General features: G+C 31.2%; 1 protein-coding gene across 7 annotated transcripts in view; it reads left to right on the forward strand.

The window, feature by feature from the left end:
• Nucleotides 1-3,265: 3,265 nt before the first annotated feature.
• Unc-115a (actin binding LIM protein Uncoordinated 115a) overlaps nt 3,266-26,963 on the forward strand; it is a 39,570-nt gene continuing 15,872 nt past the window's right edge. For 2 of the 7 annotated variants that reach the window (XM_075296311.1, XM_075296335.1), the window contains exon 1: nt 16,752-17,038. In XM_075296311.1, coding sequence (XP_075152426.1) covers nt 16,993-17,038 — 46 coding nt within the window. In that variant the 5' untranslated portion in view covers nt 16,752-16,992. Of the gene's footprint in view, nt 3,728-16,749; nt 17,039-26,963 lie in introns of those variants that run through there. The other 5 variants (XM_075296326.1, XM_075296347.1, XM_075296341.1 and 2 more) reach the window with 5 other exon arrangements.

Below are 26,963 nucleotides of genomic sequence, written 5' to 3' on the forward strand. Positions count from 1 at the left end.
TGAAAGGTATATTGGTGAACAATTTTCGAATTTCCAAATGGAATAAAGTGCTAGTTTTTCAGATGTTTTTCCAGACACGCTGCCTCCATTGGCTGATAGACGCTGCAACATGTAACTTGCTACTTCTAAATCGACATCATTATTTTATTAGTGTCAAAAATTAAATGTGATGTGATAGTCGTATAAATGTTATATTTATAAAAATTTTTTAATGTTTAATTAATTTAATAAACATTTAAACAATCGTGTTTTACATAACCACAATGATTCCTTTACAACTATCTTAAAATGCACTTTTTCTGATAGTTTGAAGGGTCTCTTTTTGGCGTCGTTCTAAATTTATCTCAAAAGTCACCTAATAATTGCACTCATACAATACTTTTTTGCATTAACTTGGCGTGGTACAACTTCTCAATAGTGACGGCACTTTTGCGAGGAGTTTTGAATATCGTATACGACTGTTTTCGACGTGGTGGGGATTCTCAGAAACGCCGTCAAATCCAAAAAATGTTGGCGGGGAATATACGACTGCTGCTATTTTCTTATCAAATATTTTCATAAAATAAAGTTTGTTATACATCATAAAAAAACTTTATTTTATGAAAATATTTTATAAAAATAGCAGCTGTTATATATTACGATCATTTCCATTAAAGTTCCGATGAGTCGTGTTCAATGGATTTTGAGACTGAGTTTGCTAAGACTTTCCGTTATGGTGGTCGGTGCGAAAGAGTTGTTGTTGTTTTTAATGTAGTTTTATATATTTTGTTCTACGCTTATGCAGTTCAATTAGTAGCCAGATCAAGGAACTCTACGACAAGGATGGGGTGTGTCCAGAGTGACAGAGTGGTGAGACGGGTAGGCTTAGCTGGGCAAGCGAAAAGGTGATGAGTGTCATGTGGCCCTTGATTACAGATGGGACGCACGTCAGCTACGCTACTATCAATCACTGATAAGTAGAAATTGAGACGGCTGCAATTGCCTGATCTTAGTTGGGTCTGCCTAGTGAGGTCTCTCTCCTCCAGTGGTCGGATTCCGAGAACAGGATTCTCACCGCGTCAGCTACATTATCCTCATGAAACCTGTTCAGACCTGTGTGGTATGCTGCCTGATTTAGAGGCTCTCTTTTAAAACGCTGGATCTCGCGCTCTAGAAGGTGAAGATCAACCCTTACATTCTTGGGTGGAGGTTGTCTATCCACAAGATGGTGATTTGGATGACTGCTTTGATAGCAACCCAAGAGGTACTGCTTTGTCAACATGTAATTGTGTCGACGCACTAGAATGATCTTGGCACCCCAAGTGCTGCCGGCAAGCGACTTGAGGACATTGTTTCTACCGCGGAGCTTATCACAAATTGCAGTGGCATGGGCGAACGACTTAAAGAGGATGTCGAATATGACCCCGAAAATCTTGGGGTAATTTGTGGTCGGAATTATTCCGCCGTCGACTCCGACATTCAACTGCCTGCGTACTTCCGCCGTCCATGTAGTGAATAGTGTGGCTGAGGATTTGGTGGGAGATATTCTCAAATTTCTTGCAGTGAAATAACTGGTAAGATCTGCGAGGTAGACGTTCAATCGAACGCATATGTCATCAACAATGGGTCCGTATGTCATGATTGTACAGTCGTCCGCATATGATACAATCTCGACGCCGTCAGGAGGCAGTGGAATCGAGGACAGGTAGAGATTAAACAGTGCCGGAGATATCACCCCACTGCTGCTGTCGTTGACACAGCATCCTGCCACGTAGTCAGTATGACTATACTCCGGAGCAGTTCCGGAAGTGCACCCACTCCAAGCACCGGTTACACCGAAACCGAACTGTGGTGGATCAGGTTTCGGCAGACTGAACAGTACCGTGGTCCGGGATTTTCCTCTATCACGGCTCGGACCAACAGCAAACGGAGAAGGCTCCCCGGGATACACTTTACTGATTTTGCTTATTTGACGATATTATTATTATTGTTACGTTTTTATATTGAGGCGTGTTTAATAACCCGATAATTAAAACAGTTCTTTTCAAATAACGAGAATCTACAATTTATTTGTTTAACTGATAGGTTTCACTTATATGCTCTACGATGTGTACTGTATAAACTTTAGCTTACGACTGATTTGGCAACTCCGCTAGGGGTTTATATACCGAGATATGACGATTTCGAATGTTCTCGCTAATTGGCCTACAACCTTCTAGATTAATCTACTACTATCTGGTACACACATATTTATCGGCTTATGTTCATTGTCTTGGCTATCTAGAACTTTCTATCGGGCGTTATTGTACAGGTGATATGGCACACATACTTTTAGGCTTATGCTAATAATCTAGTGCATTCTACTATCTGGTAGATGTCGTGTAGGCATAACATAAGAGATTATAGTCATATTACTACAATTATAAGTAAAACAAAATGTGTTACTTTTACAATGAACGATTGGAAAACCAAGAACACAAAATATGTTTAGAAAAGTACTAGAAATAAAGAAATGACTATAACAAGTTATGACGTAATTTTATCGTTACAATTTGAAATTCAAATTAACGGAAACTAATTTAAATAAACTTAAATCTAGAAATATCACATTCGTAACATTATTATTATTATTAGATTATCCATTTCACACTGGACATGGTACATTGACATTAGTGTAGGGTCTCCCATCGTACGGTCATGTGATTATATATCACAGTAGGAGTTGAGGACGTGATAGGTAGGATGGGGTTAATAAAATAGCGACTGTTTTTTGACCATTTGCAATCGGTATTATGGTGCTAGTGGTTGAGGGCTGAGCTATGGTTACATAGTGAATGAGATGAATAAAGCAATTTGTAAGGACAGTTGAATTTTAGCTGACTACTCTCAAATTGACCACACAAAGGATTGGCTTCGAATTTAATAAGAAAAACTTGCATTCGAATGACGATAATAGTGAATTTATGACGGTAGCAACAAATTCTCAATGCATTTGCAACGACTAGTAAAATTGAAATTTCCATATTTCAAGCATATTAAAGAAAGTCATGAAGACAAATGGTTAGTTGAGGATGGGTTTGCTTTATTGCATTTGTAAACGATTCATGTTTATTTCATTATTTAACAATTTTTTATAGTTTGAGCGACCCATTTGATGCCTTCCACGTTACGTTGCGATACGTTATTGTTATCGATAACTGACTCACTGTCTGTTACAGAGGTTCGAAAACAACAACATTTCTGCAATTGTTAACATTAACATGTTAGTTCGAAATCATTTCAATTTTATTCAGTCAGCAGTCAGCAGTCTCGGGTTGCAGGAAAAAAGGTTTTCTGTGAAGGGGAGAAAATACAATTTTCATTGCTTCTTTTTGAAATTAAGCAAAAACATAAAAGTTGTAAAAATAAAACTACTGTGAAGTGTGCTTGAGCGTTTTGATTACTGTTAATTGGTGGACTTGTAATGTGCTAAGTTTTCTAGCTTTTTTCGTCGGTATAAGAACTTCTTTCGTGAGCAAGAAGAAAAATGCATTTAGTGTGAAAATATTGTGGAAATTTTACTTGATAATTGTACATCACATGCTAAAATCTACTAGTTGTAACATTAGTACAAGTAAAGTTCATGAATTGTGTTAAAAAAAGGCTTACAATAAAACTAAATAGAAACAAAAGGCGAGCAAAAATAGACAACGCACATCGAAACATTAAAAGGGGACGAGCATCAACAGCGAGGATAGTGTTGTAATGGGTGAGTTTTGCAATTGTGGGAAAAAGAAACGTGAACACAGAATTACAGAATTGGGGTGGCAATTATTTGGTACCGCAAACAATTACAAGCGCTGAAACAAAAAAAAGATTCGAGAAAACAAAACGTATTTTTTTCATTTATAAAGTATCTAAAGTATGACGTCTGCAGTTGGATGTTTTGTTTTCTTATTTCGTGTACACTCCCAATGTTGGATTTTCTGCAAAGAGAATTTCGGTCCCAAAGAGGGAGAGAGAGAGAGTGAGAGCAGGGCGTCTGGTTGGCTTTTCTTATTGGTTTGCGTGGATGTGCTTGTCGAGTTAGAATTTTCTGCAATATGTTCGAATTCGAAGTATGATATCACCGTTTACCACGGCACGCAAAAACAACAACAACAAAAGTATTCACACATTAAACGTACTGTGAAATAAAAGATAGTGAAACTTAAAAGGAATACTCTATGCTGAAATTTTTTGTAAGTGTACAACATGTGCACATTCATTTTTTTTACCCGAGCGGTTAATAGTAAATAATGCGCCTTACGAATGTGTTTGGTTGCTGTTTGGCCATTATTTTACATTGAAACTCTTTTTCCCTTGTATTTAGAGTGGTTCCTTCGTTCATTTCATAAAAGTAGGTTGGATCGACGAAAAAGATGAAAAATCGAACAATTTGTTGAAAATTGAAAAACACAAATCTTGTATTTTTAAAAGCAACACGAAGTGTTCCAAAAATTTACCATATGACTTACAAAAATATAATGAGCAAGACTTCTGCTGCTTCACTAGGTCTATATGACACTCTGATATTAATTAGGACACCGTGGCAAATTTTAAGAAGAGTTTTCCAGGAGGTATCATAGATATTCATATGAAACTATATTGAAAAGAATCCAAATAAAAAAAAATACCATCGAATTATGTGTACTTGAAGGATTTATTGCTAATTTCAGTTCTTCGTTTTGCTTCAGATCTATTTTCATTTAGAGTTATCATAATATTCCAAGATTATGATAATCAGAAAAGTCGTTATTAATTGGCCTGTTTTCTTTTATTTGTGTTTGTATGAGCTATCCAGAACATCGATGTACTTGTTTTCGGGATTTTTTTATTTTTCGGAATCCCGAAAATATAATCCTCATTTTTATTAATAAATTGGAGTCTGCATTCAGTGCAAGCGATGCTTGAAGCTGTGTCGACCGTGTTCATTTTTTGCATTTCTTTTCTTTATACCTTTGAATTGGACTAAGTAAGTTTCTGTTAAGTATGGTAGCGATTGAACATTGATCTTTCATTTATTCTTATGATCTTTTGTTATGTTTGTGTGTGTGTTTTTAAATAAAATTCTATTAAACCAAATAGGTACAATGTTTTGGTGCTGTAGATTGCTATTACTCAAAATATTTGAAAAATTCGGGATACCGACAAAATTCCGAAATCCCTGGATTTATAATACACACAAAAAAGTATTTTTTGTCTTCAATAACGAAATTAATTGATCCAATTAATTTTTAATTGAAATATCTTCAATCACAGAAATGATTGTATCAATTAAAAAATGTATTGAAAATCAGTTAAAAAATTAATTGATACTATTAATTTTGTGATTGATTTCAATTAAAAAATTTGTTGAATCATGAATGAATTTTTTTCTGTGTAGTTATTCCCGAATTATCCCAATAAGAACAAACCTTTCGAACACTTTTTACGAACAAATTTTCAACGGATTAGGTTAATATTCGAGTTGAGAAATTGTTGAGAAAATCGAGTTCTCAAATTGAGAAAATCGAGTTCTCAAATTGAATTTCATCGCTACTCAATAATTTTTCAAATATTTTTTGATGTGAAGCAAATTAAAAATTAACATTATTGCGAGTATTTTTAAACCAAAATTTGTACAAATGCTAACCCAATTTCTAACTGAAAGTCATAACCAAAATTCTAGGGATTTTGTATAATTTATTCATTTTCGGCAAAAAATAAATAGATAATAATAACAAAATTAAACGAAATCTAACATACATATATTTGCTTTAGAATAAAATTAAGAAGCATTAAATGAAAACTTTCTTTGTCTAAAATTTCGTTCCCCAGAAAAGAAAACTCTCCTTTCAGTGTACATATTAAATTTAATTTATATGCGGGCAATTGGAAATAAGGAACGTGTTGTAAATTATTTAATATTTTCGTCGATTTGAATGAATTGTAACAGATCTCTTTTTATCTCTCATCAAAATGCTTTAATTCAACGATAATTATTAAACAGCCGTTAAGGGTATACGCGCATTTTGGAGGTTAAGGTTTACTGAAATGTATACAGTGAAACCTCTGAATGGTGGACACACACTGTCGCCTAAATTTGAGAGGTGTCCAGGTTTGAGAAGTTAATTTCAATGTGTTAATATAGTAAACGTCACCAGACAACTGTCCATGTTTGAGAGATGTCCGGTTTTCAGGGTGTCCAAGTTTGAGAGGTTTCACTGTATATGATTTTAATGCTGGCCCGGGACTTCAACTGCCTTGTTTGTTGTATTTTTTTTAAAGGTGGGTATTAAGTTTAAGTTTAGACGTTAAAAGCGAACTTAATACCACCTTAACTGAGCAAATGTTGAGTTTTGATTTTTTATGAAAAATCGACCGGTGTACGAAGAGTTGTATAAGGCTTTACAATTACGCCAAATTCAGGACAGGGCTCTATATATTAGCATTATTTTATATCCTGCGTTTTAGGTAACTCTCATTCACATGAACCCGCACCAAATGGCCATTGTGTCTATCAGACGTATGCTTATATTTTTACACACTTTTCCGTTTGTCAATCCATAAACGTTTGCCCATAATGGGTCGCCCGTCAGTCCATTCATTTATTCAGTTTTGGTGATGGCCACTTGTTTTGTTTTGCGCTCTTGACTCTTGCTATTCTGTCGTACTTTTTTGTTGTCCCCTTTCGAATCAATTGAATGAATAACATATCGAAGCAAGCGACCGGGAAATTTATATACGTGTTTATAAAATATATGCGAAGCAAATGCACCGTGTATTCCCCCTCCACGAAATGGATTGTGACAATCTGGTATGTACCCATGATATTGTTTGTGTACCATGTCTCTGTCTCTGACCACTCGTCGTAACCAAAGTTATAGTCATCATAATTATTATGAACAACAACAACAACAATATACTTATTATTGCTATTATCATTGTTGTTATTATGTACAACATACTGCATTATTTGGGCTTTCTTTATTTGTCGTTGTCGTCACTCATGCACGGGATTCGTCTTAGGAGCAACGGTGATCGACGTACATATTAACGGTAACTTGCTTAACATTCTCATACTTACCGTTCCATTCGTTGATGTGCACTATGTTATGGTTTTTGTGGTTGTTGTGGCTAATGCAAGTTTCATGTGAACGTGCCATGAATGAAAAGATTTTTGTATCTTTTAGTTTGTTTTTCTTTCTATCTTTGAACCGATTCTGTGAATTCGATGTCATTTACTTCATTTTCTTTTGGTTTATTTTAATACATTTACTTACGTTCATTACATTGGTGGGCCAGCCTACTGGGGTAAAGTACCATGGTTCGAGTGTACTATTGAATGAATTGTGTTGAATTGGATGTTTTGTTGTATTTGATTATTTTGTGGGGGTTTTCTCATCATCCAATTTAATCAACGACGTTTATGACATTTTCTTGGGATGCATCTCTAGTGCAGTCCAATGCAATGCGGCGACGATTTTAAAAAAGGCAGCACTACATATGAGAGGAAATGAGACATTTCATTACAAAAAGGAGATTTGTAAAAAAAATCTCATAGTATTTTTCCCCAACAATTTTTTTTCTAAGTTTTCTCCCCATTGAAGTTTAGTTGGAGTTTGCAAAAAATTGTAACATAATCAATTTTGGATTGTGTTTACAACGTGTTTTAAAATTATTCCAAAATTCCATTCTGTGAGTCGATGGACAAATTGTGGGGAATATAGTACTTTTATAATTGAAAAAATATTAACATTTGCATATCAAGCATCTGATTTGCCGCGGATTATTTCAAATGTAGACACATATTTATATGGTATACGTTTATGACATACGCTGTAAATTCAATTGGGACTGGAAAGTGCCATAAATTATTCATTATAACAAATAAGACTTTCTCACGCAAATAAAAGCGAAAGGATTTTTTTGTTCCATGATGAATATAAAGAAGATGTTTGGACTGGGTTAATGTTTTGATTGATGTTTTAATTCACTTTCTGCAGTTATTGTTAGATATCAACAAATTGCATATTAAGATAAAGCTTGGCTTCAGAATTTCAGTTTGATCTGACACATTTTTCAAAAAACCGATTAACAGATTACCTTTAGTAGAATTGCTAAATAGGGTCCGTCCCTTATTGCAAAGGAAGTACAACACCTGGAACGGCAACTAAGCTTGTTTGCAGCATTGACTTATGTCTGTAAAACTTTGGTGGCGTATTGGCAATACCAGAGTGCTATGACAAGGCAGGTGAACAGTTGACATATTCAGCAAGTAAAAAAATACATTCGCATTGATCATTTTTTTTGCTGTATAAGAGGTCATACCATCACTAATAAGTCTCTTTATCCAATTAAAAATTGTATTATTTTGAAGAAACGATTTTTTTGCCTGAGACAGACGGCTGATTATATAATTTTAAAAATAAAAAAATCTTTATATGTTCCAGGCTTTGGATTATTTTTAAAAGCAAAGATATTCATAACGCTAAACACTTTTCAAATGTATATAACTGGCTTTTAAAATGAACTAAAATTAGAATTATGAAGTTTAATTTTATATGAGAGAGATAATTATATCTCGGCCGACGCACTATGGGTACATAAATATGAATATTGTGACCACATTAATTAATTCTCGTGTGAACTAATTGTTAAGACAAAAAATTGAACCGATAGGTCTGATAGTTTTAATTTGAATGTATAATTTTTATTTTTGTTTCAATAATATTCAAATTCAATTAAATCAAACGTACTAGATAAAAAAGTTTTATTGAAGACAAGTAAAAAATTAGAAAAAACAAAACATTTTTTGTTTTTTTTTTAGTCGATTAAACCAATATTTCTTCTACCTCATTACTCTTTATACTTCATTCCAATCTGTTTTGCTGGCATTACTCACTTTTCTTGATAAAATTGAAATCGCTAAAGCTATATATGGTCTAGAATTGCATGCAAGGTAAAGAAGTGATCCAATTGCTTTTCGGTATTGATAATTGTTTTCAGATCTGTTATCACAACTTATCTTGAAGTATCCTAGATCCAAAGGAATATTAGAGTCCCTTGCGTCTTCTATATTGTGTTCTTCCAGTATCTTTTCAATATACGTCATTTGATCCATGTAAAATATTCCATCTCTATTTCTGGTAAAATGTATGCCAAGGTAAAGTTTTAACGATCCAAGATCATTAAGACAAAAAATTTAACCGATAGGTCTGATAGTTTTTATTTGAATGTATAATTTTTCTTTTTGTTTTAATAATATTCAAATTCAATTAAATCAAGCGTACTAGATAAAAAAAGTGTTATTGAAGACAAGTAAGAAATTGAGAAAAAACATAAAACTAACACATGGCTATCATCAAAATGCATTATACACCAGCAAACACTCTCATTACCCGGTGATCTTGTAGGTAAGCCTGTTTAAAAATTAATAACCACTTATTAATTGGCATCACTCCGGATTACATTTACATACGCATGTCCTAGGAGGAAGTGCTTCTCCCCAGACATACCTTTGGCCATGAAATAATTAGTGCTTTTAAAGCATGTAATCACCTAATATCTAATCACTTATTCGTACATATACCAACGTTTGCAAAATAGCCACTTATTGTCTCAGGCAACCAAATCTTGAAAATATTGACTTCTCTAGCCGATTACAATGGATCAAAATATGGCGAGTAGTGATGTAATATGAACATTACTTGAATAGAAAAGAATATTGTAGAAATAAACAAAAATGTAACAAATAATCTAAAAAAGATTACAGGCAAATTAATTTCACAGTTAAAATAGAAATAAATGTTGTCGTTTAAGCGAGTTAGATTCACATTATGTTCGAAATCTACTAAAAGTGGATTTTTATATCCCTTTTTATAAGGCAAATGACAGTTGAAATCTGGTGAAGTCGATTTTGAAAGTGTAATGTGAATAAGGTGTAATAAAGCATTTATTTTAAAACACAATTATTATGAAATATTCATGAAGAATATTCCTTAACGGAAAATCTTCAGACTTACCGTTACATAACATATTCTTTTTGAATGTTTTTTGTTACTGCTCAATTATGTGAATAATTATACCAAATGGTACCATGGTCATTTATTCTATTTTATTAAGTCATTAGCAGCCAAATGCATTAAATTTTGAGAATATCAATTCGAAAATTGCCGGGAGGTATTTATTATTGTTATTACAAGTTAGTCATTATAACTCACCGTAATGTAATGCAATGTATAATGTCAGCTTTACTCCTGGTAATGTAAATTGTAATGAGATGTGGTTACCTAGTTTTTGCTGGGACGTCTTGTGATGAAAGAATATTGTCCTTTTTTAATTTTTTTTTCTTTATGAATTCACAAAAATATGTGCGAAATATCAAACACTAGATTAGGGAACATTGTGATAAATGAGATAACAGCAGAATTCCAAACAAACAATAACTACATAATACAAACATGTGTGGTTGGGCGGGTGTCAATAAACGACATCTAGACGCTGCACATACATGCTCACCCATAAACCGATTTGTATGAGCAAGACGCATTGGAATTCTCTTATTACCACACTCGTGCTAGAAGAGTTTCAACCCTCCCTTTCCTGACACATTCATGCTCGGTAGCTACAATAATGATTATGTTTACAGAAGCGTCATAAATACAACCATAGAGGGAACGTGCTCAAGTACTTGCATTTGTTCCCTATTTCCACAAAGTGTTTGCCTGTCATTGGAAGAGGGTCCAAAATTTCCATCTATACATCTGTTGGATACTTAAATATCAGTGAGTGTGTTTGTGTGAGTGTTTGAACGAAAGGGGGTCACAATGTAGGTCATATGCACTTGATTCGTTTAATATGTTGTTGCTGTTGTTTTAGTTCTCCGATACTTAATTGATATCTATTTATAGTAGCCAAAGTCATTGGATATGTGTGTGCGTTTTCTGCTTAGCACTTTTAATTTTATATTCTTCCCAAGCTCTTTAATGGTGTTCATATCACCCATCCAGTTTTATTCAATTTATGTTGTTAATTTTGTGTCGATATTCCTTCAATGGCCGCTGTCTTGTTTGTTAAATTCTTCGATTTTCGGAAGTTATTGATGTTTTTGTATATGGTGGAGAGAAAATGAACTTTTGTCGCATAGACGAAGGTAAAAGAGATTTTACTGATGTGACTTTATTTCGTATATATTTTCTACTCAAGTTAATCATGCCATACAATGTTGAGAGGCAGAGATTCTCCATTTCTCATTTTAGATCTTTATACAGTGAGGACTCTTTAGATGATACAATTTCAAATGAGATCGTATCTCTAGTCTCTGTATTTATGTCATCGCTGATTAAAAGTATTATTAAAAATTATATAGGTTCATTTGAATGTTAAGCATATATAAGAAATATATTATACTATATACGATTTCATAACATGAATATAATATTTTTATCACAAAAAAGAGATATTTTTGCTAGATAAGAAAAAAAGTGCAAAAAAGTTATGATTCTGAGCCAAAGGTTTGATTTCTTTGAAATAAATATAAAATTAGGAAAATACGCACCAGTGAAGCCCAACCGGTGCTGTGCTATGTCATCCGGAGTTACACGGTTGCATTATGGCGATTTCGATTCGAATAAAAGGTGCAACATTCTCGACATTGATTGGAAAAATGTGAAGGACACTATCATAGATTTTGGATAACAAGACCCCTCACAATATTATGAATTAAAAATAATTTTGGAATAATTTTCCCCCCTTAAGATGAGTATCAAGTTCGAGTTTAACCGCTAAAATCGCTAAAGTGAAAACTAAATCAGTAGGAAAAAGGCATAATATTATACAAATTTAATTATAACTTGATAAGGAATAGCCCAAAGCAAATTTTCACAAAGTTTGTATTCCTTAAAATGGATTATTAAAGAAAAGTAATCGTGAAAAAATGACGATTTTAGCGGCTAAACTCGAACTTAATACCCACCTTTAGATAAAACACCAAACCACTCCGTGTGGTGTTTTACCATTAGTACAACTACTGACACTGTTGTGTGTTATTTTTATTTTTGTCTACCATAAAATACTCAAAAACAACCACCGCAATACTGAAATATAAGAATGATAACAACACTTGTTGTGATAATCGATTTTGGTGCTTTCATTTTAGAGTTTTCGGATTCATACATTTGTAATATTTCTGATCTCTTTATAAATTCGGGTCGGAAACTTCTTAGCCTATCAATGAAAGAGAATAGTTAGTTTTTCAAAAATATTTTTATTTTTCAATGTAATCTCCTGAAACTTCAATACACTTAGTCCAACGCTTTTCTAGCAATTCTATCCCTTGTTTAAAATAGTTTTCCTCAAGGTCTTCAAAATAGTGGTTTACAACTGTAATTGCATCTTCATTTGAGGTAAAACGCTTGCCAGCAAGGCATTTTTTTAGATTTGGGAACAAGTAAAAGTCACTGGGAGCTAAATCAGGAGAATAAGGTTGGTGGTCAAGCAACTCGTACTTTAATTCGTTGATTGTAGCCTTTGTTAAATCACTCTTGTGCGCTGGTGCGTTCACCCTCATAAAAAATCGCTTCTGTAACATATACTCCCAAACATATTTTGCTTCAAGCATATACATTTTTGGGTATTGCCCAAACATTTGTATGTTTGATCTCTTGCAATATATAATATGTTTGAAAGCATTTTGGTCTAAAAAATATATGTTTGGGTAGTCTAAGTTCCAAACATTTTGTATTTTTGCATCCAAATTCAATAATGTTGTCTTCCAAAAAACAATATGTTATTTTGTGAACATATAATATGTTTGGAAGCATTTTGCACCCAAAAATATTATATGCTTAAAAAAATTCTCCCAAACAATATTGTGCTCAAAATTTTATTTATTTATTTATATATTTACAATCATAATGTATTATGAAAATAAACAGGAAATATAGGTGCTAACAACATAGGTTTTCGACTTGAATGCTCAAAATTTTGTTTCTGCCTAATTGTATATTCCCCCACATCTTTCTCACTTCCACGACATTTTTTAGTTCTTAGCACCTTTTTCTGTAATACAAACATTGTAGAAGAAAATATTCAATTTTTTTTTTATTTTAATTTTACCTTTTGCCGGACGGGGATTCGAACAGCGGACCACACAGTAGTAGCTGATCAACTGCCCAAGGAAAAATAAAATGTTAATTTTGTAATAACAAGCAACAACCACCAACTTAATTCAATATCGCTCCCTGTTAAATAGCGCTCCAAGCTACTAAACACATATAAGTTTATAGGCTATTTCTAAATTAATATATGTTTGCATCCAAGCATATTATATTTACAAACATTTTATGTCCCAAACATAATATGTTCTAACATATTAACATATATGTCCCAAACATGTTATGCTAGTTTATGAACATTATATGCTTGCACTCAAAAATATTGTGTTTAAAAATTTGTATTCCAAACATATAATGTTTATAGCCAAACATATGAAAAACAGTCTTTTTCATCCGTGTTGTCTTGATGAAAAATTATTTTTTTGTGTTGTAAGACAGGACGTTTTTCTCGAATTTGTACGTTTAATTGATTCAAAAGGTTGCAATAGTACTCTGAATTTATTGTTTTACCCTTTTGCAGATAGTCATTCAATAAAATACCTTTGAAGTCCCAAAAAACCGTTGCCATAACCTTACCAGCCGATCGAATTGTTTTGCCTTCTTTGGGGCACTTCCTCCACCTCCAGCTTCAGTCCATTGTTTGGATTGTTCTTTTGTCTCTGGAAGCACGCTTAAAATCCATTTTATTTCGCTTAAAACGATCCAAACAAGCTTGAGAAGTGTTCATTCCTATGCGTTTTTGATCGATTGTTAACAAATGCGGCACCCATCTCGCAGGAAGCTTTTTCATCTGTAGTTCTTCATGCAAAATTAAATGGACTCGATCATTTGAAATGCCCATGATCAGCGTTGCCATTTTGGTCCGATCGGACCAAAATTGGTCCAAAAAATTTCTAATTTTTAAATTTGGTCCGATGGTCGGCCCAAACGGAATTTAGCCAATGTTGGTCCATTTTCATAAAGTTTGTCAAAATTATACATTTTTCTAGTATTTAAAATTTGTATCACATAGTACATGTGCACTGAAAAACATATTGTCGTGAGGCCAAAGATTTCATGTCATTAAAATCCGAATGTGAAGTTTGCTTAGCATAAAGAAGTATTTCTCTGATATAGTTTTTTTTTCTTGTCCAAAAGACGATCAAATTTTCAATGAAGTCGTTTTGTCTTTACACCCATAGAAAAAATCATGAACGGCGTGGTCATTTTGAATGATCCGTTCATGAAAGTTAATCAACACACATGTGTTGTCAAACTGAGAACAGATGGGGACAATCTGACAACGTAAAAATGACACCATAAGTTTTCAAAACAACAACCAGTGTTCATGATCTGAAAACGTAATGGTTACGAATTTATAAACAAAAAAATTAAAAAAAAAAGATTTCCCCTACCGTGACTCGAACCTGTGTTGCCTGCACGATACACGTTAACAGTCGCCTAGCACATTGCACCAACGGCGGAGTTGACATAACAACGTCTAACGATTATTTTAAGACATTTCATGACCAAAGAAAAACGAATGGCGTTCATGAAATCGTGAACGCCCGTGGACGAAATCGTGAACATTCCGTTTTGATTTTTTGTGAACGTTTCCGTTTCATTTTGACAACGTCCGTTCACGATTGTGAAACGCAATTTTTTCTATTAGTGTATAGTTAAGTGATTCGACTTGAAACATAAAATAATTGAAATAACTTTTGATTTTGAACACCTGTTTCTATATGAAGGAGTTGCCAGATCTTAACAAAATTTAACATGTGTTCATAACAGAGATGGAAGTTTCCAAAACACTTTTCCCTGTTTAATCCGTGCTTTTTGTGCTAAGCTAAGAAGTTTCCGAACTGCCTTCGTACATTCATTTCGCATAATCGTAGCTGTCTCTAAGCTATTTATTAAGAAATATATAAAGCGTCCAAATGAAACGATACCTAGTAACATTTCAATCACATAATTAGATAGAATTTTATTAATTAAATTATATACTCCTCTACATAAACCGATCTAGAACTAGAGGCTGATACAGCTATTAATTCTGCCATTGTTTATATAAAAAAGACTCCATATGGACTATGCCATATTAGACATGAATCCTGTAAAGATATGTCAATTAAAAAAATATGGTTTTCTAATTTTTAATAAAAAAAATATTTGATTTTATTAAAAAACAAAGTGATTGAAAATAGTTACGTCTCAAATAATTGTTTAACTGATTTATTAAAAAGTTAATTGGAATTTGAACTGAAGTTAACTAAATAATTAAGTGAATCAATGATAGAGTTTTCCAATCGACATAAATTAAATTTTCGATTGAATCAATTAAAAAAGTTATTGATTTTTTTCAATTAAATTTTAATTGAATCAATTAAAAATTAATTGCTTTTCTTGCAAACACATCAATTAAATTTATAATTGAATCAATTAAAAGATTAATTGATCTTTTCAAAACAAACCCATTAATTTTTTAATCAAATATTTTTTTCATGCCCAATTAAAACTGTGATAGATTGTGTGTATCTAAATGGTTTGAAATACCTTGTACTTAACTTAAAATTTGGAGACCAGAAACCATTATATGGATTCGCTCATGTCAATTGGACCCAAAATAAAATCGACATAAAATCAAATAGCGGTTTTATTTGTAGGTTCAATGGAGCTCCCATTTCATGGTGTTGTTGCAAAATATAACATATGAAGATAACCATAGCTGTTTGAAATTATTTCACTTCTCAGATAGTTTAGTCGGCGAAGCAAACATATTAGAGAAAAAATTATTTTTTTATAAAAGATTTGAAGGACACGGAAGAAATACGATTGGAATAATGTCCTACTGAGTTAATGAACGCTGACATATGTACCAAACCTCTTCAAGACTCACAAGTTTCAAAGATGCTTTGCTTGCAATGAAGTCTAATTGAGAAGGGGCGTTAAATGCAATTTAACCTCCTTTAAAAACACTTCTTTTGCATTTCTATGTTTAAATCAAAGTAGCTTTGGAACCTGTCTTTTCTAAATTGTTCATTTTTCTGCAAGTTATCTTAAATAAACATAGAATACATTTTTTTAGTTTGGTGCCCTTTTATTAAACTCTGCCAATAGATGTAGCGCTTGCCGTTGAAATTTTCTTTGGATTTGAGTCTAAATTTAATGAACTAATGATGAGTTGTATATAAAAATTAATTATTTCCAAACTAAAAATTTTAATCATATAGTTTTTAATATAATTACAATTGTATTGTGATTCAGTTTCTTAACTGACTTTATTTTTTAAATTCATTGAAAAGTTAATTTTATCGGTGATTTGTTTAGTTGATTAATCAACTTTCTAATTGGAAATATTTGGCGATTTTTTCTTGTGTATAGATTTCTATTATTTTTATGAATAAATATTTTTTGTTAACTTGTTAAAATTCGGATATACAAAATTCTTTAGTATCCACTGTATATGGGGGTATTTCTGCTAAATTACCGCCAAGATTTTGAGATGTTTTGTGTATTAAAAAAAAACAATCGAAAACATTTTCTCGCGCTCTTTTCCCATACATTTTCCGTTTTTCTTTTCTTCGGGTGGGAATTTGGTGGATCTGCCTTTAAAATTTCGTTTACTTTTCTTAGTTCATTGCGTTACTTTAGTATCTGCGGTCCGTTATATCGTTCTGTGCTCCGTGTCTCGTATTATTTCGGTGATTTGGTTGATTCACCTTTAACGGTACCAATATCTTTGTGTGTGTGCGTGGGAAATTGTAAAAAAAAATATATATTTTCACCCAATTTAAGGAAAAAAAATAAATTGAAGTGAAGTGTGATTGATCGTTGGTTATCAAACAGTTGCATCAAAAGAAGATACAAATTTCAATTGGATTATCAAAGAAAGTGATCATTAGCAGCCGTGATTATGAAAAAGAGCGGTTCGAGACTTTTTGATTTTTTTACCACACTGCGTAAGATTTCCAAACTACTATTTAGTAAATTAGTTGTTCCCCCCAAGCACTAATATTATCATCATCTTATACAGTAGTTATTATACAATTTGTTTAATTGGTAAAAATATTCCAAAAATTAGCCCACGCCTTTATTATTTAATTTTTCAAAAGCAACGAGTGTTTGTGTATGTTTTCGTTTGCCATTTTTATGCTCATGATTATGATGATGATGACGTTGATGACTCAATTTAATTATACACACACACACATACACATATGTATATGCATATATTTTTGGTGGCGTAGACATATGGGAATGTGATGTTGGACTGACTGACAGTACGAGTATTTTGTATACGAAGAAAATAAATGAAAACATCCCAAGATTTTGGTGGGGTTACTCTTTAAACTGTTGACGATTGTTTCGATGATCTTACACTAAAGAGAATACTTTACATGTTGGCTCATGCATAACGGTATTCTGTAACACAAGAGTATAATTGGGGGTAAAACTTAGTTAATAAATAGTCTTCATGGATTTTAAAGGTTTTAAGATACTAATTTACATTTTATTAAAATATGAAATGATATGAAAGAAATTTATCCACAATATTTGTATAGACTTTTTGTTCAAAAATATTGATCAGTGTACCTAATTCAGATACAAAATATAAATCATTGGGTTAGATTATTTTAGATAGTTCCTACACTGGAAAAAATATTTACGTGATAATAAAGATTACGCAACCTAAATTTTAGGATGCGAAATTTACAAAATATTAAGGACACATTTCATAAAAATAATGAAATTTTAATTAAAATAAAGTTTATAATCTTTGCTTCAATTTTTTTCCATTTTGTAAATTTGCGTACCTCCGTTAAAATCCCATGTCTTTGAACTAAGGCTAATTTTCCTTAAAGTAAAGAAACACATTTTTGATTTTAAGACATTGTCCTTCAATTAACTGAAAAATTGAAACTTTAGATTTAAGATAAAAACGCTTCAAATATAGGCTACGACTTATTTTGAGGATTGAGCGTCTTTGGTTTATTTTTTTTTTTTTTTTTGGAATTAAAAAAACATTTTTCACTTTGAAGTATCCTCATAATAAATCATTTATTTGGGTAACGATTTAACGAAAGGAAACTGAAATTTGAATTCAGAATTTTAATTTGTTGTCAACAGACGGAAAACCGAATAAATTAAAATTTGTGTCCTAATATAAAATACGCTAGACTTAAATTTAAAATTGAATTGCCTATTAAATGTATTTTTGGTGAAATTATCCGCTCCTTTGTCTTGGACTCAATATAAAAATCATTGGCGGAAAGACAAAAACTTTGGAACCGCACAAGTTTTTTTGCTGTGTAATAAAGACATTTCTTAAAAATTTTTGATACACGAGTTTAGCAAAATTTACTTACTGACCCAGACTTGAATCAAATTGTAACACACGCCCCAAGACTTCTTAAAATAGTTTTCGCCTTGTATAAATACTAAAACTGAATTTTGATCAACAAAAGAAAACAGATCGTATATTATAGCATCTGTCTAAAGTTCATATCTACATTTAGACCATACGTCATGCGCCGCTTAAAAATAAAAACACATTCCCGTCAAGAGGGAGACTGGGAAGTCGCCAAAAGAAACCATGTCAAAATGACCAAAAGTCATAGAAAGCAACACGGTCACGAGAAAACATTTTACATTTCAGCGTGTATTAAAGACGCTTAGCAAAAAACAAAAAAAAAAAAGAAAACAAACAAATGAGATTAAAAGAAAAACAAAAATTTATAAAAAAAAAAAACACAAAACAAATATCAAAAGATAATAGATGGAATAAGAAATTAAGTAGACCAAACAATGTTCTCACAATTGGTATAAAATATCCTTGCACTAAATTATACGTAATACGAAATTAATTCATTTTTTTCTTTAATTTATCCAATTTCTTCGTATTCATTGTGAATTAAAGAAAATTCTCATTTTTGATATATTTTTAATCTATAAATTCGGAATATTCTACTACAAACATATTACAATAAATTAGAACAATTTTATATAACCTTTATATAACTTTAATTGGATTTAAGTTTATTCAATTTACTGATTGCATTAATATCAATAATGACTATTTTTTAATCTTTATCAACAAAATATTTTGTCAATTCATCTTAAAGTTATACTTTTGTCTTGGTGTAGGAAAGAATAATTCGTAAAATTTCTTGGAATTAAAATGTTATTAATCTATGCAACCATCAAGAACCAGATATAGCTTTTTCTATATTCCATACCACAAATAGTTGTAAAAGGAGCCGAAGAGTCTTACTATAGTAAGTCTTATATTGTTTGGGATATATCAGCCAAACTAAAATATATTTTATGAGACCGTATTAATAAATAGCTGAACAAGTTTGATATTTTTGCAAACAATTGGTAATTTAAAAATTTTTAAATGTCGCAAACAACTAATTATACAAAAAAGTAGTTCTGAGTAATTTTAACAATTATTCTGAGTGTATCCCTTATTCACCAGAAAAAATATTTATGTGCTCTTAAAGAATCCTAAAATAAAGTTTATAATCTTATGTTTTTTTTTTTTTTTAATTCAGGACACAAATTTTGGAAATTCGTGCCCCTCCGTTAATGTCGTATATTTTTGAACTATGGCAAATTTTTGAATTAAAGAATCATCCTTAATTTAACTGAAAAATTTAATCTTTAGATTTAAGATAAAAACGCTTCAAATTTTGAAGATGTAACATATTTGGTGTAAAGTTTATTTTGGAATTTAAAAATATTTTTTACTTCGAAGTATCCGTTACAATTTGAATTTTAAACTGGCCTTTGTTTTTGCGTTAATAGCTTCATTAATATACCGATATTGATATTAGATTTAAAGGTTGCTAAAAATTTCGTTATTTTAAAGAAGACTCATCATTGATTCTGAATCAATACACAAAATTCTTAAGGGAAGGTCAAAATCTATGGATCCAAGTAATGGTTTGGATCCAAGTAAATGGTGGATGTGTAAAATAATACGGTTGAACCGCAACTAAAAATATTGAAGTGTCGAAAAATCCACTTTTCCAAATTATTAAAAAAGTCAAAAAGTCTTTTCAATTCTGATTACAATTCCTAATCTGCAATATGCCAATGAATATGTCAACAATTTTTACCCTTTACGATTAGATAAAAATTATCACTTCGTTGACAGAAACGCCGACAAATGCAGTTTGTTGGAGTAGAAAAATTCTCTCCACTTTTCATTGTTCTGTTGTAGGAAGGAATATGTATGAAACATGACACAGATCACAAATTTTGATATTGATTCCGAACTTTTCGCAGTATAACTTTACCTGTGTTATAAATATATGCTTTACTATAACACTGTTACAAAACCCTGTCTGAATTAGGAATTTATAATTCTAAAATGTAAAGATCGGTGCTATGTTTTGCTGTGAAAATCAGTTTAATGTCGAGATTTCTTTAATTAAATTATTCAAAGACAAAAATAATCATATTTGACCAAAATATTGACTGCAAACCACTGTTTATAATGTTTACAAATATTGTGGTTGTTGGTTAATTTAGTCTCCACAAATTATTATATGTTTGAAATGTGCAGTATTTTTTTTTTTTAGAAAAAACAACAACAAGAAAATATCAATCCGTATTGCTTTTAAATGCATGACATCAATTGAAAAGCCGGTGTTCCGATAATCCACTAGAAAGTGTTTTCAGTGAAATGGTTTCATGTTTACTTCATATGTAATATAATATAAAGTCATATATTGTCTCGCATTGATTGTTTGACCAATGCATATGGTTCATGCAACAAGTACATGTTTCCATTTACACCAAGATGTTTGGCAATGAATTGATCCATATATATACATGGCTACAGGGTTAGTAAGAGAAAGGGGAAGGTATTGATACTTTGTGTAGAAAATGCAAAGCTTTGATAATCTGCCGTATATCGCTTCCATGATTATTTATATTTCATGTGGATCCCAAGGCGATAATTTTCTTTTTGCGAAATTCAACACCAGAAAATTTTACCACACTCTGCTGATTCATTGGAGTATCTAAAAGTTGAACTTTGAATATTTTGACCTCGTATCGTAGTTTTTTTTTTATTTATTTATGATTGAATGTCTTGAACATTATTTAGCACTGTTGCAAATTCAATCAATGTTATCCAATACATGCTTAAAATCTTTCATTATGTTTGAGGTGATCATATTCTTTCATTGCGTGTATAAAGGATAATGCACTGAAAAAACAGTGAACCCACCAGGAAGAAAACTTTCGGTTAATTTTAGAAAATTTTCAATATTTGTAGAAAATTTTAATTGAACAGTATTACAAACGTTGGCATCACGCCGATGTCATAAAAATAAGTAAATATTTTTCGACAAATTCAAATAAATCTTAGACATAACTAAGTTTTTTCACTTGTTAAAGAAAATTTTGTAGTTTGAAGGAAAAACTTGGAGTTCAAAATTGCGAGAATGTCTTTAGTGACATAAGAAGTTCATTATGGACGCATTTTTGGTAAAATTTACAAATTTAAAGAAATTCAGAAATATTTTGTGGAAGACACAAATTTAGTTAATCTTTATGCTTCATTTGAGTATATTTTTTTCCTCGGTTTTAGTTAATTTAACTAACGTACTCAAAAAATTATTAGAGTAAAGGAAACTTTCTCCAAACATTATAATTGCATGAACTAAAATAAAGTTAAATTGGATTTAGTGAAATAGAGAGTTCACTTTTTTTTGGAGTGTGTGTTATTCTCAAATCAAATGGGGATTATGAAACGGTAGTAAGATGGAATGAGAATATTCTGAAGAGGACCCCATATAACCAGAGTGAACTAAAAATTCTGGATGTGGGTCCCCGGTGCGCAAGGTTGGCAATACACATTGATTACGGTACATATCAACAATCATATTGCTACACACAAAAAAATTTTTTTCTGATTCAATCACGAAATTAATTGATCCAATTAATTTTTTAATTGAAATGTCTTCAATCACAGAATTGATAGAATCAATTAAAAAATTAATTGACAGTCAATTAAAAAATTAATTGATCCAATTAAATATTTAATTGATACTATTAATTTGTGTGATTGATTTTTATTTCAATTAAAAAATTTGTTGAATCAATTAAATTTTTAATTGAATATTTTTTAAAACTCAATTAAGATTTTAATTGGAAAAATTTTCGTGAATTTTTTTTTTTCTGTGTAATACTGCAATCCTTCTAACTTTCCATATCCTAAGAAGTAAACATCGACATTTAGTGAGCAACCTTTTTCAAATCAAATGAATCTTTTGAAATTTTTGATGAAATTGTAACCAAGATTTTTATTTAAATTCATACTTTAGATCATTGATTGGCTGGGGTATAATTACTGAGTATATTTTTATATTTGAAAAAGGTTTTTCATTTGATTTCAAAAAAATCATTTGGAAATGCTATATATGACCATATTTTTTTTCATAAACTTACTAATAGAGACTTACTTAAAAAATAGAATGTTGCGTTAATATACACTGGTAGAAAAAGTTTCGTAAATTCCTACGTTGTATTAACGAAATTCTTCATTAAAAGTCGGCCAACGTACCATTTCATTATAACAACGTAATTTTACGTTATATTTACGAAACACTTTATGGAATACATTAACGAATAATTGCGTTGCTATAACGTAGCCTTTTCTTTGTATTAACGAAAATTATTTGTTGTATGAATGAAACTTATTCATTGAATGGATGCAGCTTATACGTTGTGTGAATGAAAATCATTCATTGTCTGAATGAAAGACGAACGTTGTATTAATGAACAGAAACGTTATACTAATGAAACCTAACCCATTAATGTATTTGCGTGTAGTCATTGGTAGTGTATTATTTTTTGTTAAGATCATATAAATATAATTTATATACAGTAGGAAATAATACAATTTCTCCAATTTCTTTGTAACTAAAGTTAATTCCGGTAATTGTTACACGTTTTCATCTGAAAGTTCACTTCCCAAAATTTACACCAAATTTCTTGTGAATATAAAAAAATTAACTCGCCCACGATCTATGTTTATAATTCACAACGAAACTCTAATGAGCCTGTGTACTCTTCAGCGAAAAGAACGTAAATGTTGTATAATACAAACGACCTAATGAAGGTTTGTCCATCAGACAATTTTTCAGTTGAACTTTTTACCGCTTCAAGATACACACGGAAACATGTGCTTATTGTCATGTATACATGTGTATGTACACATTACAAAGACGGCACAGGCGTATTAGAGAGAGTATAGAGAGACAAAATACTCGAAGTCCCATTCGTACTATTAACGAACATATTTCATTAATATAACGAAAGATACCAATTTTAAATTTATTTTTTAAGGATCCATATCGTTATATTAACGATCACATTCGTTTTATAAATGAAATTTTCAATTCCAGTTTGGGAGTATATAAAAGGACTGTGTTTTAAGGGTTAAAACTTTCCAAAAGTTTCTCTCTATGTGCAAATGATTATAATAATTCCATCTTTGCAAACATTTTTATTCTAATTCTCGAAAAAAAAAATACAAAGTTTATATTCGTAATATTAACGAAACATATTTCATTAATATAACGAAAACACAAAATTGTCTTTTTACGATTGTTTTCATTGTATTAACGATCACTTTCGTTTTTATAACGAAACATTTCGTTATATTAATGAAAAATAATCAACGAAGCCCGTTCGTTAATAGTACGAAGCATTTTTCTACCAGTGTACGGGAAATCACTTTATTATTTTCATTTAATTTGAGTTTAGAACCTTTGGGGAAAATTTGTTCACTGTATGTTTTTAGGTAACATGTCTACATTCTATAACCCCTAAAGGGTTATGGTAAACATAACTAATGAATGGAAACTTTACCCATTTTGTATGTTTGTGCAAAATCATGAAATTAATCAATTGAATACCAGGCCTTACAACTGTCCACTTGAATTGATTCATGTGGCCAGGGGTCGCAAATTTAATGAAAGCAAAAAGAACCCCGTTTTATGAAATATTTCAAATTGTTCGTCAATTTAGTTTAGATTTCGACAATGCCATCAGTATCGCCACTGATGGTTGAGTTGATGTCAGCCAAGCTGCCTACTTATTTACATACTTGGCTACTACATTTCAAAAAACAAAAACAAAATTGAAGTCACTTTGTCGGTGGTGTAGTTGAATGGTTCATTGGCGACTGACTGTTGCTACTTTTGTTATTGGTTTTATAACATTCATTCATAGATAACAAAGTCGGTCATAGTCAACGATCCCCACCCAACTATACAAGAGCAGAGTAACACGTTTGTGTTGCTTCTATAGAATTCGTTCTCTCTTTTTTTTGGCCGAAGTTCGGGATTTATCGAAAACGATAATTAAAAAAGAGGTAAGGGAACAAAGTGTTCGATTGACTAAAAGTCACCACAGTCAACCAATTTCTATAATTATTATTGTTTTTTCTTTTTTTTAATAAATACCAGCTTACATAGGATGTAACTAAATTCATATAGTCTATATTTTCTCTAGGGGGTCTCCATTAAACCATGACGTATCACTACTATGCTCGTTCGTTGTACGAGAAAAAAATAAACAAATTGATAAGAATTATGCAATCATCATAGCCCATGTCGTCCGGCACGATTCATTCGTTCACAATCGAAATTAATCAAAAAGAATATCGAACATTTTTAGCGAAATGAAAGAGAAAATAATGCTACCACCATCACAACACAGATACATGCATACAAGGGCAATATAAAAACTGGAGAATTATGATTTGTGTTAGTGCCAAACGATGTGAAACAATTGAGCTAATGTGCGTGGAAGAATTATTATCGTAAACAAATTTTTGCCATATCTCCAAAATGTAAAATGAAAACTCTAGTTAATCTCTTCATTAATACATAAACATACATAGAAAATTTAGAATAATTAAAAAAAAAAAAAAATACTAAACTTTATGACACGCTGATAAAAAAAGTGTACCCTTTATGGCACTAAAGCCAGTTTAATTATATTTCAATTAACGGAAATATTATGTTTTGAGAAAGCTTTCTTGAGTTTAATGGTTTTTGTGTATTTTAGTTAAATTAACTAAAAAAGATTTACTAAATTCGTGTCTTCCACAAAATAGTTCAATATTTCTTTAAATTTGCAAATTTTACTACAAATGCGTTCATCATGCACTTCTTATGGTTCTAAAGACATATTTGCAATTTTGAACTCCATTTTTTTTCCTTCGCACTACGAAATGTTCTCTTACAACCCAGCAAAAAAAAATTGGAAGTTGTTTCACAAACATTTCTTTTAAAGCCCATACCAGAATCCCCCATCGATTTTTTCCACTCTCGATGCAGTCCTTTTGGACAAGTCCACAAACATTTATTCTAAAGCGCATCTTGGGATCCTTCAATACTATTTTTCTACTTCCGCTGCAGTCCTTGTGGACAAGTATTAGAAAGCCTATTTTACCTATATATGGATTATTCAAAATGCAGATTTTAACGTACGTTTATAAAGTTTTGCACAATATAGGATTTCACACCATAAGATTTCGCCAGCGTAATCATGGTATAAATACAAGAAATCATATGAATTTGTACGTTGTCAGGTGTCGCTTGGAAATGTCAAAGCAGAGAATCGAATTTATGGGAAGCATGGAATATAATGATTTGCCATTGTATGTTAAAGATGCACAATCAATATCAATATTTAAACAAAGATTAAAGCGTCATCTAATTGACAATATTGAAATGGTTATAATATGATGATGGGAATAAGCAGAATTTGAATTTATGCTAAATATAATTGAACAAGATTTAAAATTATTATTAGTATTATTATTTATTTTCTTTTTTTTCTTTTAATGAAATATGTTGTAATTGAATTTTGACTTCATTAACAGTTTAAATGTTGCCAGATTGCCTCAATAATGCCATTATGGCGCTGAGGCTATAAATATTTTTATAAATGTATATATATAATTAATTTGTAAAAATGAATTAATAATAATATAATAAAATGTTATACAAATACAAAAAAAGTGTAAATTTTTAACAATTAAATTTTGCAAAAAAAAAATAGAAAATTAATAAAAAAATAGAAAATTAATAAAAAAATAGAAGATTAATAAAAAAGTAAAAAAATAATAATAAACAAAAAATAAATTTCATCCCCGTTGGGATTTGAACCTATGCCATTTGACTTTTTCGCTTCCATGGAAGTTCTTTTGAGAAGGTTTTGCAAATTACGAGAATTTTTAATTTTTTTTGGTCGGAGCGAAAATGTTTTTCAAATTGTAAAAAAAAATAGATAATAGGAAAATAATAGTGTAATAAAAAATATGGTTTAAAAAAAGAAATTGGTTGAAACAAATTTTTTTTTCGTTTTTTAAATTTCTTCATTCAAATTAACTTCCAGGGCACAACTTCTAAAGCAATGCAAAGGATCCAAAAAGGGAGTACTTCCGTCCTGTGACAAGCCCATGTAAAATTCATTGGAGATTATCCAAGTTTGCACTACTTCCGGATCATAGATTGGGGATCCAAACTACTTTTTTGGAAGCTCTTTTTTTTGCTGGGAAATTATGTCTAAGAAATTGTCTTGCTCATACTTATTTTTGTGAAATCGGCGTGTCATCTGCGTTTCTAATGCAGTTTAGTTAAACTTTTCTAAAATTAACCAAAATGTTCCTTCTTGGTGGGGTTACTGTTTTTGAGTGTACGAAAAATATTTTTGGTAGCACATATTCATACAGATCATGACTATACCGTGACTGCATGTCGAACGAAATTTTATAACAACAATTGATAAATTTCTTGAACTTATGATGACTAGGAAACGATTTGTGATTAAAAGTTTAAATGAATAATAAATAAA

This window comes from Haematobia irritans, chromosome 1 (genome assembly GCF_050003625.1).
Source record: "Haematobia irritans isolate KBUSLIRL chromosome 1, ASM5000362v1, whole genome shotgun sequence".
Lineage (NCBI taxonomy): Eukaryota > Metazoa > Arthropoda > Insecta > Diptera > Muscidae > Haematobia > Haematobia irritans.